The 16,308-nt window shown below is 39.9% G+C and overlaps 1 protein-coding gene across 3 annotated transcripts in view; it reads left to right on the forward strand.

Moving 5' to 3' along the window:
- ITGB6 (integrin subunit beta 6) overlaps positions 1 to 16,308 on the forward strand; it is a 121,054-nt gene that overhangs the window by 86,132 nt on the left and 18,614 nt on the right. For all 3 annotated transcript variants that reach the window (XM_081142959.1, XM_081142960.1, XM_081142958.1), the window contains 4 exons: positions 3,624 to 3,713; positions 7,556 to 7,687; positions 7,904 to 8,318; positions 13,376 to 13,601. In XM_081142959.1, the coding sequence (XP_080999085.1) occupies positions 3,624 to 3,713; positions 7,556 to 7,687; positions 7,904 to 8,318; positions 13,376 to 13,601 (863 nt within the window). The remainder of the gene's footprint in view (positions 1 to 3,623; positions 3,714 to 7,555; positions 7,688 to 7,903; positions 8,319 to 13,375; positions 13,602 to 16,308) is intronic.

A 16,308-nucleotide genomic window follows, 5' to 3' on the forward strand; every position in this document is an offset into this window, starting at 1 on the left:
GGCTCCTTGCAGCAGAACAGCGAGCTATAAGGAGATAAAGAGCAACGTGGTCCCTTCCAGGGCATTCCTGCTACTGCCCCAAGGCTGTCTGCGAGTTCCCATGACAACATTTCCACTAGGAGCTTGGGTTTCTGAGGATGTGTCCAAAGGCAGGCGGTGCTTGGGGATGTTAGGAGGCTTGTGAGGACCTCTACATCCTGTCATAAGGCCCTCTAAGTTCATGAGGACTTGGTCCTGGGACCAGCTCCTGAACACAGCCAGGCTCTGGACCTGCGAGCCAAGGCTGCGCGCTAGTGCCCGTGACAACATGTCCCACCAGGATGTGTTAACCCACAAGGAAGTGCCCTCAAAGCAGGGAGGAAGGTCACCGTCAGGAGCTATCCCTCCCACGGGTGAGAGCACCAGGATAGCACCGAAGGCGGCCTGGTTGCCAAGGTCCTCAGCCTGAGTCCTTTTGGAGAGAGAGCCAAGCAGCAGCCTGTCCACCGCCAGCTGGGGCAGCAGGCGTGTCCGCGTGGCCCTCTGCCCTCAGCCAGGCGGGCGCGCACCTGACGGCTGGTCCCGGCAGCCAGGCCCCGCGAGGCACCGCACTGGGAGGCAGCCTCTGAGGGGGCTCGCGTGTGCAGGTGGGAGTTCAGTCCCTTCTTTGTATCCTTTGATTCCTGCCCGCTAAAGGACCCCCTGCCTATTTCTTACCCTCTAGCCTTCCCAGGAGACTTCCAGGGAGCAAATGCAGACTTTTGGACAAAAAAGAAATCATTTTTGAGATGGAGGGCAGAGTGAACAAAGAAATAGGGCTTGATGAAAGAAATTAAGAAATCTGAGGCAATCAGAAAAAAGAATCCTTGCAAATATGGGTGAGAAAAGCAACCTCAGGAACTCCTGGGTGGCATGGTGGGGAGGAGGGGAGAAAATCCATAATTAGGGTAATCCATGGGCAGGTAACAGAGAATTCAAGCCCAAGAAATTCAAGCCCAAGCACAGGAGTTTGCACTTCTCATCAGCTCATGTAACATCGTGTTTGCAGAGTTCACCATTTTTAATATCCAACAGTCATCTTTTATAGTTACAGCGCTATAATTTATCACATCCAGGCATGCAAAAGCATCCTTTTTCTAACATTAAACATGTTTAATCAGGACAATTTATAATAGCACTTTAGGGATTTAATGACACATGATATTTACAGTAATCATAACACTACAAGATTTAAAGTATAATTTTTTACAGTGTTAGATCAGGAAGCCAAATTGTCCACATTTCTAGTTAGTTATTTGCAGTGCTTTGGGGGGAAGTCAGCTTCCAGGAATTAATTAATAGTTTTCCTTTACACAATTGTCAGTGTTACCACTGGGTACCACTGCTGGCTGCCAACTCCTTTCTACCCTGGCTCCAATGGCAATCAGCAAATACGATTAATACTAAACCATTTGTCCTAATAGCCAAATGCCAAATGTCATACCACATGTGGGATCACAATTATGCTTTAGGAAGTAGATGAGTTTGACTTTGTTAACCAAGAATTAACCCAAAATTTGGAGGCCACTTGAATTAGTGCTTGTGGAAAATACCTATTACATCTCAGCCTTGGGGATACCAGGACTTTTTTTTTTTTTTAAGGAAAGCTATTTTATGCAAAGCTAAGAGCCTTGAAATTCTTTTTCGAAGGGATCTAAACCTTTCCTTGTCAAGCTCTAAAGATTCCCTCTGCCTCCTCTTCTGGGAGTAGTCAAATTTACACACATTCCAGTTCCACTTGAGTGAAACTCAAGTTCCTATTTAGGTATTCGCCGTTAACCACAGGCCTCACGCTTCACGGCCCTTTTGACATGTGTTTATTTGAAAAGGTAAGTTGATAAACTGGTGCCTTCCCCATATTTGACAATTTCTACCTGACTCAGGGAAACAGAGTGGGGCCCACCTTCGCTGGGTAGTGATGTGGGGAACAGAGTACTGGGAGGAACGTTACCTGGATTACTGCCCACAACCCTTCAATAATAAAGCACAGCATCCAGGCAGAGTGACAACGGACACTTTCAAGGGTTCAAATTTCCATCAAACTGAAACAGAGTCATGAACACTGAAATAAGAGGGACGTTACAAAACCCACAAATTAAAACCAAAGCCCATTTTTTTCTTACAAAAGGTGTAGAAGACTTGGACTTAACCCAGATGCCCACCTCTGGCAAGTTCACAGGACCTCCTAGAACATGTCAGTGCTCCAACATCACCTTGGCTTCATTTGTTCCTTTCCTTGGTTCCTCTTGTCCTGATTTAGTTACTTAGTCTCACAATTATAATACCATTAATTATTAATTCTAAATTAGTTTTGTGTATTTCTTAAGCCATTTAAATCTTCTGTAGAATAAGATAGGATATTATGTTTGAACTACAGGAGATGCCCTAAATCCTTCACTCAAAGCTTATTTCTCTTTTCTATGTACAATTTTAATAAATTCAGCCATATGATTTCACAACACACAGCAACTTAGAAGACTGCAGCTGACAAAAAGAGTGATTGTCTCTTCTTAATGTCGTACAGCATAAAATAAGCCAACCTAATAGGTGTTGTTGATGCCACCGTAAATGAGTAAATTGGTAGGCAGGTGATACCTTACAGTTTAACAAGAAGATAGAAACTATTTTAAAACAAATAAAAGAAGCAAAAGCATAGTAGTTGGAACCCACCTGGTATGGGCGTGACCTACCATGGACTTTGGAAGCCTTTGATGATTATAGAGCTATAGGTAATATTGATAAGTATGACTCTTATTTCTTCAAGAAAAAAATCAAAGCATGCTTTGGAGTCTTTATTTAAGAAGGCAAGGGTGTGTACAGTACACTTTAGAAAACTTTCTGTTTGAAAATATTTTCAAACATAAAACTTAAGGGAGGGGTAATTTTCAGCTGTCTGGAAAATTCCCTTCTTTGCAATGCCTCATTCCCTGGCCATGCTCAGTATCTAGAGTATTGAACAAATACTGTGAGTGGGAACCACATCTCAGGAGAAGCAATGTAGGTGGAGAATGCAGCCTTCAGAGCGAGGATCTGACTCATTCAGTGGTGATGTGCGGTACCACTGAGCTATATTAACATCTCCAAAAGAGAGCTCCTTGCCACTAGGAAGGGGGAGTTAACAGCAAACAGCCAATAATTCACTCCTTTTCTCCACCAAGCGATTGACAATTAACACCTCCGGACTGAGTGACTTAGAAAGGGAGCGACCTGATGGCGGTGAGGGGCCCACATTTACCAAATCTTGGTTTCCGCAAGGTTATGAAAAAGAGAAGATAGTTCCTGGGAGTATGCTCAGAGTTTTTTGGACAAAGAACATCCCATGAATGGTGGTTGTTGCATAAGTGTTGTTATTATTTGAGACCTGACGCCTGTCTGATATAAATCACAGCCCTAGACTGAGGCAGCCCCTGCCAGTCCATTTCCCGCTGGAGCGCAGGGCACAGCACGAGGCAGGGCTCCGGCCTCAGGAGAAATGCCGGTTTATCATCAGGAACCTGTCGCCCAGACAGTTACATAAAGGCGCTCTCAGCCAGCGGGCCGAACCCCACACTTGACATTCCTCAGTTACAGTGAGCAAAGATTGACTTACTCTTTTTTGTTCACAGAATTATGCAAAACTCATTCCTGGAGCTACAGTAGGGCTACTTCAGAAAGACTCTGGGAACATTCTCCAGCTGATCATCTCCGCCTATGAGGTATGGTATTTTACTGTTGGCTTCTTGCTTTGAATTGCTTTTGTATTCAAAACTGAGATGTGTTTTAGGCAGTTAGCTGCGCTTCCACTTGTTGATAGAGTACTTATCCAGAGAAAAATCTCTCTGCATGAATCAGCCAAAATATAAATTTTGTTCGTTTTATTTGCAGATAGTCTTCCTGAGAGGTGGGGCTGAAGGTAGAAAAAGCATACACCTGATTATGAAGTTGAAGTTGTTTTTATAATAATAACCAACAGCAAATTTTTAATTCTACTGAAAAGGATCCATGAGTCAAGCAACTCAGCTCCCCTCTTCTCTGCTTGTAAAAAAAAAAAAAAGAAAAGAAAAGAAAAACAAAAGTTAAACTGGCAGCTCCATAGGCTTAATAAGACTACATCATAACTCAAAAAAACACAAAGCACACCAGGAGCAATGCCACTTTGTAGACTCTCTGCTTTTGGGAACCAGGGAAATTTTCCATTGGAGATTATATATATATATATATAAAATATGACACACACACATACAGGAGTGGGCAAAAGTAACCTGCATGTCTTTTTCCATATGAACAACTATAAACCTACCTTTGCCCACCCCTGTATCTACTTTTTTGCCTTGACTTTGTTAATTAGTACCTGAGAACAGAATCCCTCCCTTAAAGTGAGATACATACCTACAGAGCTGCTATGTTCTCTTTCTTTGTCCCCATACCATAACTCAGGTCACCAGTGGTGGATGGCCAGTTGCCAACTCTTTTATTTTGATTCCTAAATATTATCCCTTCCTTGCCTTTACTTACAAAGAAAAATACACACACACACACACGCACACACACACAAAGACAGTGATGAAGCTCTAAATTAGGACAGGAATGCAAAAGGTAAATTTTTATAAAACACTAAAGCTCTAATATTTGCTCTAGACAGGAGTTACATAATACCTAATGAATAAAATTATAATTTTTGATGTTTTAAAATTATGTCTAAATCCCATTAGCACTCTGTGCCAATACTTAGCATATAATGAACCAATGTTCCATAACTAAATGACATTTCAGAATCATTTGGGAAGCTTTTTAAAAATAGGTGTGTCCAGATTTCTGTCACTGATATCCCAGGGGAACATTAAGGGAAAAAGAGCTATGTATTTTGAAAAAACTCCCCAATAATTCTGATATTGTCCCACCAATTTTGAAATTCACCTTAAGTAGGAAAAGCAAAGTATTCCTTCTTAAATACATTTCCTCAGAGAATAAAATACAGATATATCCATTAAAATAATGGGACAGTTTATTTTCCACTCACATTCTCAGCAACTTTTCTTAACTCGCATCAAAAATTAATCACCACATTAACTCATGCTTGAAATTCTTCCAGACAGGAAAGCTCATCAACAAAATACTAAAAGACCTGCCTTGCTTTTATGCAGTAATTAAAAGTTTTAATGTGTAGAATCAAATAAAATCACACACCAAACCTTCACCAAATTAGAACACACAATTTTCTTTAACCCAGCACCCTAAAAAGTGTTGACCCCCAACATCTTCAAAGGAATTAAGCAAATTAAAAAACAATGTCCAAAACATTTCCCCCTCCTGTCTGACTAGCCTGGTTGATGTGCCCGCTCGCTCTGTCACTTACGGTCCCAGATCACTCACATAACTTACAGGGTAGTTGAAATCAAGGCATCATACATTTGAAGCGAATCTCCTGTCCTTATTTGACTGTCTCAAAAACACAAACAAGTGTCTGTTATTCTTATACCAAACAATCTTGCTCGGAGTTATAATTGAAACTTCATGATTCACTGGATGAAGTATGCAACAGACCTCGGCACTAGTTCAAATTATTTTTCTATTCTGTTATTTTTTAATGTATTCTGAAAGGACTTTAAAATATGGGGATCCATAGACTGGATTTTTTTCCAGTCTATAAAGAAAAAGAGAAGGAATGAGAATATATTGAGAGAAAACAGGAAAAGCTTCTGACTGACTTCCAGTGGGGCAGAGACAGACAATTTATGTTTATAACTAGTGATTACGAACTTCAGCTCAATATTTTACAGCACCGTGGTGACATAAAAAACTTTAAACACCAGATGTGCGTTCACCTGACGGTCATTTGCTAATTTCCTTCCTTCCTTAACCACATAGTAAAAGCTGCTGAACTACTAATGCTCCCAAGGCTAAGTCCCTCTGCTGGCATTTAAGCTCCAGAAGGGAAGTGACTTGGTTTGCTTTGTTGTGCCTGGTTCATAGTAGATGCTCAATAAATGAATGAAGACTATAGTAAAACATACAAATAAACATTTATGTCCTTTCTTTGGGAAAATCACATTAAAATATTCCTGGTGAAATTTGAAATATGATATTTCAATTATATAATGCTGAGATTTCCTTCATTTTGGTTACCCACTCCTCCTAATTGCTGTCACCATAGGCTTTCAGGTCATACCCCTCATTTCTCACTTACGCCTGACTCACTATGCCACTCACTGTCTTCAGCACTACTCCTGTCTTTTTTTTTTTTTTTGGTAATTTTTTTTTATTGATTTTATAGAGAGAGAGGAGAAGGGAGAGAGAAAGAAACATCCATCTGTCTATCTGTTGTTCCACCCATTTTTGTAGTTATTGGCTGACTCCTGTATGTGCCCCATGGGACGGTGCTCCAACTAACTGAGCCATTGGCCAGGGCTGAGCTCTCTTTTCTGATCCCCTAACCTGAGATACCATGGTCATCCCCTCCACACATCTAAATTGAACACAGCCAATACTTCCGCCTTCACTGATCACCCTCTTTTGAACTGTCCCAAACTCATTTGTATTATACAATTTTTTAAAAGTTAATGCACATTGACTGACATTGTATGTTAACTGCTTTACTTGGTTCCATCTTTTTTTTTTTTTTCCAGTAAGATGATAATTGTCTTGAGGGCAGAAATCTGAACTTATATTCATTCTCCCAGACCTGACTCCACACTAAATGTAAAATAGGTACTCGATAAATTCCAATATTGATTTCAAGGCACAGTTTCTCCCACATTTTAATATCTCTAAAATTGGGATGTGTTTTATAATTAATGGTGTTTCACAATGCTGCCAGCTGGGTGGAAGTCGCACTGTAGTTTTCATTTCCTGCACATGTGTGCACTGGGCCATAACTGTATATATTGTTCTTCAATTTGTTAAGTGCATTCTTTGCACTATAATGTTGAGGATAATTGCCATTTAAAAATATCTTCAAAAGTATGCACTATGGTTTGATATTAAAATGAAAAGCTATTGTATATGCAGAAATGTGCCAAAAGAGAGCTGCAGGGTATAGAGTTCATATCAGGGAAGCAAATATTTATTGTTGGAGGCATGACTGCAATTCCATATTCCTTGCAAAGCAACAACCAGCTGCTTTATGGGACCTGAGAATGATACTTACAAGAAAAGGAAACTGTTGTTACATTTTCTTGCTGAGTACAGGCAAAAGAATTGCCTCTTATATGACAAACAATGCAACTCAGGGAGAAAGAATTTGCCAGATCCCTCAGAATGGATAAAATAATTTTCAAAGCAATGATAGACTGATGGCATTGATTCATATGTTTTGCAGAATGATCTTGAGGTCTTTTGTCATAGTTTGTTATAAAATATCTTATAATTAATAACATCTTAGATTTGACAAAATACGGTTGTGTGTGTGTATCTTGCTTGCTTGATTGGAGATATTGTGAATTTCTTTTATACACAATTTAATGTTATTCATTTGTAGTTTAATAAACATGATTCTCAGATTCTTCTGGCTGTGTTTTCCGGTTGTGACTTCATTGAACCCTTTATGTCTTAATGAAAGGAACTGCGGTCTGAGGTGGAACTGGAAGTGTTAGGAGACACAGAAGGACTCAACCTGTCGTTCACAGCTATCTGTAGCAACAGGACCTTCCTACACCAGAAAAAATGCTCGCACATGAAGGTGGGGGACACGGTAAGTAGGTGGCCAAAAGGTGGTCGGAAAAAATATTCACACAAGTTGGAAGTTACCTTAATGCACTGAAGCTAGACGTTTCCTTTCGTGAATTTTAAAAACGATTTTCAAAGATTTCCTGATAAATGCTTTTGGCAAAGCTGATCCCCAGGTGGCTTTGTTTCCTCCCATGCATTTTGGTGGATAGAAGGAGATAATTAGTATTTTCTTTTCCAGGCTTCATTCAACGTGACTGTGAGCATACCAAACTGCGAGAGAAGCCGGCACATTATCATAAAGCCTGTGGGGCTGGGGGACGCCCTAGAAATGCTGGTCACTCCAGAGTGCAACTGTGACTGTCAGAAAGAAGTGGAAGTGAACAGCTCCAAATGCCACAACGGGAACGGCTCCTTCCAGTGTGGGGTGTGTGCCTGCAACCCCGGCCACATGGGTCCTCGCTGCGAGTGCGGGGAGGACGTGACGAACACAGAGTCCTGCAAGGAGGCCCCGGACCACCCCTCGTGCAGTGGAAGAGGCGACTGCTACTGTGGGCAGTGCATCTGCCACTTGTCTCCCTATGGAAACATTTACGGGCCTTACTGCCAGTGTGACAATTTCTCCTGCGTGAGACACAAAGGGCTGCTCTGCGGAGGTAGGCTATGTCTAAATCCACCTTACCCTGCGGCCGAGCAAGTATCAAGGGGCTCTTCATCCTCTGAACCTTCCACAGTTGCCTGGGCATAGTAGGTGCTCAATAAATATTTGCCGATCAACTGAGTGGGTTCATCTTTAGACCTAAGGTAGTGATTCTTTTCTTGTATTTTTTTCTGGCTCTTACCTTCATTTGAAGTGAGATCTCTGCCTTCTCAATTTGTGTCTCTATTATTATTTCCCTATGAGCAAGTAGGTAAAAGATGGAAATGCTTTCCCTTTGGTTATTATGTAGGCTCCACAAAACTTCATGTAATTTCAACTCCATTATCTTCCAGACTTTCCAGGACCCGGCTGCTGGGCATCTGACCCAACTCTTAAATATTAGTTTGGGAAAATTAAAAGCAAGGCTGCTTAAGGAGCATAATGCCAACGACAAAGGACACAAAAAAACTAAATGAACTTTTAGGGTTTTCATTCACTTTCACAAATATTTATTAAACATCTATTATGTGATGGATACTAAGTTAGAAACTGGGTATAATGAAGATGAATAAGCACATATGTAAAGAAGATCATGATAAGGTAAAAATGAAAATTGTAGAATTTTTTGAAATTGAGGAAAATTTTAAAATAGCAGAAATATTTATGTTTTAATATTCTTTGTAGATGAAAAATCACTTTGAGAATATATTATACAGCATGTAACATGACTACTATAAATCATTCTGATATATATACATATATTTAAGTATAACCTATTAAGATAAGAATTACAAATGTGTCAATATACTTTAAAATGATATAAATTTGTGTTACGATTGAAATAGTAACTGCCAAATTTAAGCTCTCATGTCTCCCCTTTTCGCATTGTCTGAGCAGGCAGTTTTTCCAAACAGAAAGCCATTATCTTTAGAGAAAACTAAGCGAGTTATGTTTTCAAAACCACAGTGTCAGGAACATATAAAAGAGACTGATTTTCAGGAAAAAAGGCCTGAGAAAAAGAAGCCTCAAAGAAGTCCAAGCTCTTTGAAAACCATTTGATACCCTTAGAAGTATACCTACGTTTCATTTCTTTGCTGCTGCTGTGGCTAGCAATAGGTTCTTCTGAGGCTGCCTTCTTTCTTCCCCCCAGAGACTGAAAAATTTAGGGTCTGTCTAGATTGAGACACATTTCTCTCTCTTTTCATTGAGAAGTATATTTCCCTATTTAATGTTTCCAAACCCACATCAGTCTTCTTTTCACAAGATGCACACAGGACACACTCTAAAGCCAAAGACCATCACCACGTCTTGGAAGTATTTTCAGTAGAACCCCAGATTGCATTCCTAATAGAAATCTTTTGATAAAAGATGTGCTCAAAACATTTGAAATTACCTTTCAAAAAATCATTAAGTGTAATCTAATACAATATAATAGCAATACTAACCCCACCTATATTTCACCCTTTAATCTTAGCTCAAAGAGATCTAGGGCAGCAATAATTGCTGAACTGTGTTCAGCAACACGGTTCTTTCAATGTCTCGATGGTCTTTCATTTTGTTTTGTATCATGCATGCAAACAGAAACAAACTCAAAGACATTTGGCTTGATCTGTGCATTGTAGTTCGTGCATTGTAGTTCACAAGGTGTGACAACAGTCCCTCTCTTTGTATCAGATACAGTGATTGCTAAAGAAATTCTATTTAGAAAATACAATTATTTCTTCAGATGGACTCAGAGAACTTCACCAATGCCAATTGGCTTCATACTTTGGGGTAATTTACAATACTCAAACTTTACTGTTTCTCAAAAGCTATTTTGTTTTTAGTAACATCACAAAGGATATTCTTCTCTTATTAGTAATTTCCCTTATAAAAAGGTATACTAAAACTAAGTACAATTATTCAAATTCAACAAATAGTTATGGAGTACCTGTTATGTGCCTGGCCTTGTGAATGGACATTCTGTGGTCTGCAACAGAGCCCTGAATATGCTACAGTTTCACTTCTTGTGTAGACCTCACCTACTTTACAACTGATATACTTTGCAATGTGCCGCTTCTCTGAAGGGCTATTATCACAATGTTCTTTCTCAAGCCCCTTTCCATCCATCTGTAAGCACTCACAGATGCAGAACTCTATTGATTTTTTTTTTCTTGCCCAAATTCCATTAGTCTTTTTTATTTTGATTCTAAGAGTTTGGAAACTCTAAATGGTATTACAGTAAAAAAACTTCCTGCCGTTATGCATTTACAGTTATCAGTCAACAACATTCTAGAAAGACCCATTCCCCTGAAAAAAGCCTGATAATTTTTTCTTGATTTTTGGTTATCAGCGTGCTTCTACATGAAGCCATTGCAGAGGTTTTGTGGCGGTTGTGGTATGAACAGGTATTTGAGGTTTTCTAAATCTCTGCCAACCAATTCTTACACTGGGGCATTCCCAAAGCCTTTGGAGAAGCACATTTCACTTCACAATATTTATAAATTGTATTAATTTTTCAGGATAATCTTCACTATAGAAATCTCTCCTTATCATGAAAGTAAATTTCTTCTTGTGTTGAAGAAGAAACAAAAAAGCAACTGTAGTTTTGAGGATAACTTACATATAAAATTAAACTAATGGCTTGGCCTAAATCACCTAACTATTCTTAGCTTTGAGTTAATTAGTTCAATTATGAATTAAATAGGTTATGAAATGCAGTTGGAATATGTCTTGATGTCATGGATCCAGATAAATTTCAACTCTTAATCTTTCATTAGAGAGGTGTATGTCTTTTTAGTGTATATATATATCTATATATATGCTAATATATATATATAAATTTTAACTCTTATTGTTCATTAGAGACATATGCTTTTTAGTGTGTACATATATTTATGCATATATCAGAATCCAACTTAGAAATCTTTGTAGCTATCTCCTTTGTTCTATGATTTCCTACTTCATATTTCTTAAGCTTAAGGCCAGGTCAGCATGGTAGGCACCCAGAAAACATATTATGAAAAGAACACACAAGCGTTATTATATTAAACACTTTATTTCATAGTATTTTATACAGTATTATGTGGCCAGAATCAAAAGGAGTTTTCAAGACTGGAAGGGCTGCTTGCCTGTAGCAAGTCTCCAGCCTCCTTCCTCAAGCCCTGCAACATCCTCTCACTCCCCCCCTCCACCCCAGGCCCTTCTGAAAGGATCCTTTTCTCTGATCATATTTTAAATTCTGATGCTCTGCAGGGATTGTCTCACTCTGCTTCCCCTAGATGACCTGATTCACAACAACTTCAACTGCCATCTGTCTTTAATGGGTTCCCCACTGCAAGCTTCAGGTCCATACTCATACATACAGCTGGCCCTTAGACAACATATAAGTGCGTCAGTCCACTTATATGTGGGTGGGCTTTTTTCCGTAAATACTCTAAATGTATATTCTCTTGAATGACTGCTTACGCTATCAGTAAGGGTTCTTTCTATTCAACAGTAAGCTATTAGTAATTAAGTTTTTTGGGAGTCAAAAGTTATATATGCACACTTTCACTTTGTGAGAGGTGTGTTGGCACCCTTAACCCCCACCCCCATGTTGTTCAAGGGTCAACTGCATTCAGCTGCTTACAAGGGTCAACTGTATTCAATTGCCTACTAGGATGTCCCACAGGTCCCTCAAACTCAACAGAACCAAAAATGAACTTGCTTTGTCCCCACTCAAAGCTCCTCTTCCTCCTCTGCTTCAGAACAATCTATTCATTCAATAATGAAGCCCTAGTCTATGCCAGGTGCAGGGGATGAGACAGAGCCTGAGCCAGCTTCCATTCCACGTCAGCGAAAAGCCACACAATCCAGCTAGAGGCCCAGTCTGCTCACCCAGGGAGGACTCTATCCCTCTATCGCTTCCCCTCCCCTTCAACCCAGCACCAATTGCACCCACACCCTGAGCAATCCATGCCCTGATTGCATACCCTTTCCTCTCCATTCCCAAAGACACAGGGTCTCATACTTTCTAATTCATTTTCCTGTTGCAAGTTTGACCCTCTCTACTGATGCCAGGGCATTTCTAGACACACATTTATCTATTCAGGTCTCCTCCCTACTTAAAATTCCATAACTTTCAAGAAAAAAGTTTTTACTTGAGTCCATAAAGCTTTTAATGATGTGATTTCTCACGTTTTGCAGACCTTTCCCACCTCCCCTTCTTCCACACCCTTGGCTCTATTCATAAAAAACTACTGTGGGTACTAAGCAGGTCACACTATTACACACTTCTGGTGTTAACCTATGCTTTTTCTCTGCTTAAGATGCATAAAATCCTCTTCTGCCTTCTATCTTTATCTTCCAAACTCAGCTCAAGCATCACTTCCTCTGGAAATGTCCCCAAATCTCTAGTCTAATTTGGAAACTCTTTCCCTGTGAGTATAATGATGGTCACATTGTATTGTATTTATTAGTAGTAGCATTTATTTGCCTGAGTCCTAACACTAGACTATAAGCTCAGCGACCTCGTCTTATTTAATTTTGTATTTTCATGCCTAATACAATCTTCAGCACATGCTTTATGCTCAAGTAAACTTTGTCAAATAAATGAATTTGTTGAGCACTTACTATCTGTGTGTAGGACATCTAATGAGTGAATGCAGAGCCAAGAGATCAACACAGTGTCTCATTGGAAGTAGATCTTATTCTGTTTTATAGATGAGGTTTTCGTGATCATTGAGACAGTGTTGTAGAGATGGGGAATTATCCAGGTCTGTCTTGTATCTCATACTATGACACCTTAATCTAAAGAGAAATATTGTAAAAGCAATTATCTCCTTTCATCTGGCTATGAATTCTCTTTGATATAACATCAGATAATCTAGTTGGTCTTCAGATAAGAGACCAGATCAATAAATATATATAGTTAGTAAAATGTATTTCATAAAATATATCTACACTCACTCCCTTCCCACCCCCCAAACACTCACTTTTTTCTCATTTTTTTCTTCTGTCTTTTTGACTGTATTTAAAGATAAACAGAAAAGATGGTCCCAAAAATCTGAAAGTGGTTTTGAGCCTAAGAAACATAGAGCGTTTGTTTTACAGATAACGGCGACTGTGACTGTGGCGAATGCATGTGCAGGAGTGGCTGGACTGGCGAGTACTGTAACTGCACAACCAGTACGGACTCCTGCATCTCTGAGGACACTGGGGTGCTCTGCAGCGGGCGAGGGGACTGTGTGTGTGGCAAGTGCATTTGCACGCATCCCGGAGCCTCGGGACCGACCTGTGAACGTTGTCCCACCTGTGGCGATCTCTGTAACTCTAAGCGGTAATGTCTCTACTTTCTTCAGTCCCTTTTGTCCAGATATTTCTTGATGATCAAAGTTATAGTGACATTTTATAAACTCAGACTGAGGTCTGATTGTTTTCGCTGGGCTTACTCTCCAAGTATCCATCGAAACACACAAACCCGTAAGGCCCCTGTGGTCGTCAGCCTGGGACGCCAGGCCTCCGCTTGCCTTTTTCTCAGCCCTGATTATCCAGGACCACAAAGTCACGTTTCTGCCAGAGACTAGCCGGGAAACTGAGCTGATGTCCCGCACTGATAACATCAGATCACCTCTCAGTTACTATGCTAGCCACACACAAGGAATGCCCTGGGGGTACACTGATGACACCTGCATTCAGTACTTTTTCAAGGGAAACAGATAAGCTTCTTTCTTATCTGGAAGTTCATAGCCTGACCTTACTGATTCATTTTTATCTGTAGACCCCTGGAGGCAAAAAGGCAGAAACACAATCTTGGCTTTCAATTTCTTCCTTCTTTACCACTCATGCTCTTTGGCCCCTTCCTTTGGTTGTCATTCTGCACAACTATTGGGTATTGTATTTTTTTTTTTTTATATCATATGAACAACAACAACAAAAACAAAACACATTTTCTTATTTTCCACTAAAGAAATTATTTCTTTGGTTGGCAGCTTTTTTTTTTTTTAGATATTTTTATTGATTACTTTCTTTAGAGAGGGAGGGAGAGGGAGATAGAGAAACATCGATTGGCTGCCTCCAGCATATCCCCTACCAGGGATTGAACCCAAAACCTGGGCATGCGTCTGGACTAGGAATTGAATCAGCAATCTTCCCGTGCAGGAGACGATGCCCAACTGAGCCACACCAGCCAGGGAGGGCACCTAACTTCTTAATGGAAGTGAGACAACATTTGTAGGTTAAGTGAAACAAGCCTCCAACTTGGCTGTGTTATGACATTGTAGTGCATGATGTATTTTGCAGCAAACATGCTTAAACAGCTCATATTTTCATTAACTCTGGTAACTCTAATGGTGGCATTTGCATTTCCAATGTAAACAAAGTAAGAAAATCAATATTCACTCAATGATATTCACCTCAAGTGTTAAAACTTCTCTGTCACTGTGCCTGGACATATGCCAAGAGAAGGATGGGAACATAGACTTATTTGAATAGAATTTAAAGTACGATGTCCTTTTAAGACTTTTCTTCTATTATTTTCCTATTTCTTCTTCTCTGTAAACATGATTCAATCTTAAATCTGTTTGATAAGAAATTAATAGTCAAAGTAGATTAAATTTGAGGAATCAGAGTGATCTTTGTGGTATTTACGTTAGTTTTAAGATGAGTCCATTCTTCCATTTATTCATTCATACATTTGTTTATTAAGTAGGTATTAAGTACCTACTCTGTGCCAGAAATCATGTTAGGCCATGGGCATTCAGTGATGACTGAAACTGTTGCAGTTCCTACCATGACAGGTGCTGAGAATCTGGTGGGAAAGACAGATTTTTGTTATTGTTGTAAATCCTCACCTGAGGATATTTTTTTCCATTGCAAGTGGAAGGGAGGTGGGGAGAGAAAGAAAGAGAGAGAAACATCGATGTGAGAGAGACACATTGATTGGTTGCCTCCCGCACGTGCCCGGACTGGAGCCAGGGATTGAACCTGCAACCCAGGTACATGCCCTTGACCGGTAATCGAGCCCACAACCCTTCAGTGCGAGGGCCGACGCTCTAACCACTGATCCACACAGGCCAGGGCAAGACGGATATTTTTAAAAATAATTATGATGAGGGTGTTGGAAATTCCAGGGGGAACACTTTATAAAAGTATATGATTGTCTAACCACTATGCTGTACATCTAAAACTAACAAAAATAATATTGTATGTAAACTGTAATTGAAAAATAAAATTTAAAGAAACAAAAGTAATTATGATGATACCTGGGTTGACAGAACAGGAGATATCTAAGGTGCTATATGGCAAGAACTATATGCATGGCAGGGGATACGGCCACCAGACTAGCTTGGGCAGCCATCAGTGAGATGCACAAAAGGGCAGAGGTTCTAAGGGTTTCCACAGTCTCCAGCAGCCTCCTGCAAAGCCACTCCAAACAAATATATAACATGGATAAATGCAATATGCATGCAACACAAGGAAACTTTCAAAAAAGACTTCTATCTCCACTCCCATACAGATCGCTGCTCTTAAGACTTTCCTTCAGAGGAACTCGGAGGCTTCCTCTGCAAGGAAACTAACTGGTAAAGGCCATGGAAGGCTACCTGAGGAAGTGAGGTTTCAACTGAGGTGTGAGAATGCAGGGGTGCTGTGGGGAATGTTCCCAGCATTCAGAAGAATGTACATTTCCATGGCCAGGGAAGAGAGGGGCACCATGGTGCATGCCTTTAGTAAGAAAGTGTCTGCTATTTGGGGTTACTTCAAACACAACCTGTTTGTAGTGATTTTCAGCACAAGATAGATTCAGGGTCTAAGTTTTACTTTGCTATATAGACATCATTACAATAGCTTAACTCTTGGGCTGTGCTTTTTGGAAATACACTTTTCTATAAGTAGCAGTCTTTTATTTAAAAACCCTGCATAATGAGGATCTGGGCTATAATCCTCACCATTTGAAAATATCCCTATCAAGGCTTGGATTCATTCGAAAGAGTTATGGAAAAGTGAATCTTTAAAATAGTCATTCATGACATATATGAATTCTTGTT

Source organism: Miniopterus schreibersii (genome assembly GCF_964146895.1).
Source record: "Miniopterus schreibersii genome assembly, chromosome: 7".
NCBI lineage: Eukaryota > Metazoa > Chordata > Mammalia > Chiroptera > Miniopteridae > Miniopterus > Miniopterus schreibersii.